Here is a 2,028-nt window from a genome sequence, read left to right on the forward strand (position 1 = left end):
GTACTGTTGTTGCTAGTGTTGTGGTTTTTGTTGTAGATTTTTGTGTCATCTTTGTGATTGTTGCTGTAATTACTGGTGTTGTTGGTGAGGTGGTTGTCATTGCTGTGTTTAATAGTAGCAGTAACTGTTGTTGCTCTGGTTATTGGATTGTTGCAGCTCTTGTGAAGATTTTTGTTTGGCTTTTGTTTAGATTGTCATTGTAATTACTGTTGTCATTGTTGGTGATGTGGTTGTTGCTGTTTTTGTGTTAGCAGTAAGTAATATTGTTGTTGCTTTGGTTATTGTTCTTTATTTTGTAATTGGAGTTGTCATAGTTGTTGCTCTTGAGTCTTTTGTAGATTTTTGGGTTGTGATTGTTGGTGTAGCAACTGTGGGTGTTGTATTGGCAGTAGCTGTTGTGGTTGTAGTCGTAATTGCTCTAGTTGCTGCAGTGGCTGTGTTGTGAATTATTGTGTAGTAGTTGTTGGTGTTGTAGGTGTGTGGTAGTTTTTGAAGACACGATGTGGAGGACGACTGTAGTGTCCTGATGAGGATGACGAGAGACTTTGTGCGATGTTTGGGAGGAGCTGACGGAGGTGGGGGCTCATTGGGGGGCTGTCATTTAGATCACTTTCCAGCATGTTGGGCACCACTCTCTGGGAGAGAGGAGGGGGAGACCAAGGACTACTTCCTCATTGGAACACTTTCTTCCTTTTCCTTTGGAGCGAACTCTTCTAGAAAAAGATGAACGTTCTGTCCAACCAGATGCTCAGAAGCTCCCAGGAGTCTCTCTGCGGGGCTAACTCTGAGCAGCACCTGGCCCGTTACCCCCGTGCTTTGGCCTCCCGCCTGACCCACCAGGGGGGGCTGCGCTCCTCCAAAGCCCCCCCACGGGATCTGTGCCCACAGGAGCAGCAGGAGCTGAGGAGGAAGATCAACAGTCGGGAGAGGAAGAGGATGCAGGACCTGAATGTGGCCATGGATGCCCTGAGGGAGGTGATGGTGCCGTACGCCACCTCCCCCTCCTCAGCCCCATGCGCACCCGCCCACCAGCCAGGCGCCCCTCAAGGTCGCAGGCTCTCCAAGATCTCTACGCTGGTCCTAGCCCGGAATTACATACTGCTGCTGGGCTCGTCGTTGCGTGAGATGAGGCGGATGCTGGGCGAGCTGAGCGCGGGGGCGGGGACGGCCATGGGTCCCCGGCTGCTGCTGACGGGAGGCTGGCCCCTCGTCTCTGGCCCGGGTCAGCTCCTCCTCTCCCGGGAGTCCTTCCCCGCCTCATCTGCCATCAAGTGTCCCCTGCTCTCTTCCATGGAGGCCCAGCCGGCCCCGGTGCGATGGGCATCGGGGCTTCCCCCGGGGGTGCCCCTGTGCCCGTGCAGCGTGTGCAGACTGCCCAGGTTCAGCCCACCCGGCCCCCCCCCGAGATTCCCAAAGTGACATTCCCAATGAGACTTTTTTTTTATACCTAAGTTGGCTTAGCCGCTAACGCTAGTCAATGCTAACAAAGTGCTCTCTAACAACCCTTTGATGTCAAGTTAAAAATGGCGGTCCTGCTGAAGTCCCGCCCTTCCCCCTCTTGTCCTAACCAGCAAAAGATCAAAAACGTTTCTCGCTAGGATTGGCGGCTCCTCGTCGCGCTCGCTGCACAAAGCGTTCAGACGGACAGAAAATGTTGCCGCTGAATGGCGAGCCCGCCGCCAGCGTGAGAGGCGGCCATTGTGGGCGGGCCCTCGAGGTGATGGACCCGGGCCCGAGTGCTCTGGGAGGATTACGCCTGTGAAAAGGAGCGACGGCGTTAAAGGGACACGCGGGACACCATTAAGGGAGATTACGGCAAATAAGGCGTGATGAGGAGGAGGTGGGGGGCGGGGCTTTATGATAGATCAAAGAAAATTGGTCAAAGTTGTCTAGACTCATTTGCATGAAGCTGTACACGGATTATTAGCTACCTTGCTACTTTACACACTCGCTACCTTTAACCCCCCGCCCCCGTCTTGAGTGCCCCTCCAAGAGGGTCTCGCTTTTTGCCGCCTGCTGGCCTCATTG

General features: G+C 54.0%; 1 protein-coding gene across 1 annotated transcript; it reads left to right on the forward strand.

The window, feature by feature from the left end:
* Window positions 1-723: 723 nt before the first annotated feature.
* On the forward strand, window positions 724-1,419 carry olig1 (oligodendrocyte transcription factor 1). Its single transcript, XM_061878902.1, has one exon. It carries the CDS (start codon window positions 724-726, stop codon window positions 1,417-1,419), a length of 696 nt encoding a protein of 231 aa, XP_061734886.1.
* Window positions 1,420-2,028: the final 609 nt, after the last annotated feature.

This window comes from Nerophis ophidion, linkage group LG19 (genome assembly GCF_033978795.1).
Source record: "Nerophis ophidion isolate RoL-2023_Sa linkage group LG19, RoL_Noph_v1.0, whole genome shotgun sequence".
Classification (NCBI taxonomy): domain Eukaryota; kingdom Metazoa; phylum Chordata; class Actinopteri; order Syngnathiformes; family Syngnathidae; genus Nerophis; species Nerophis ophidion.

Bases quoted from the DNA above. Each gene is read 5' to 3' on its own strand.
- olig1 (XM_061878902.1), top strand. From the start codon at position 724: ATGAACGTTCTGTCCAACCAGATGCTCAGAAGCTCCCAGGAGTCTCTC.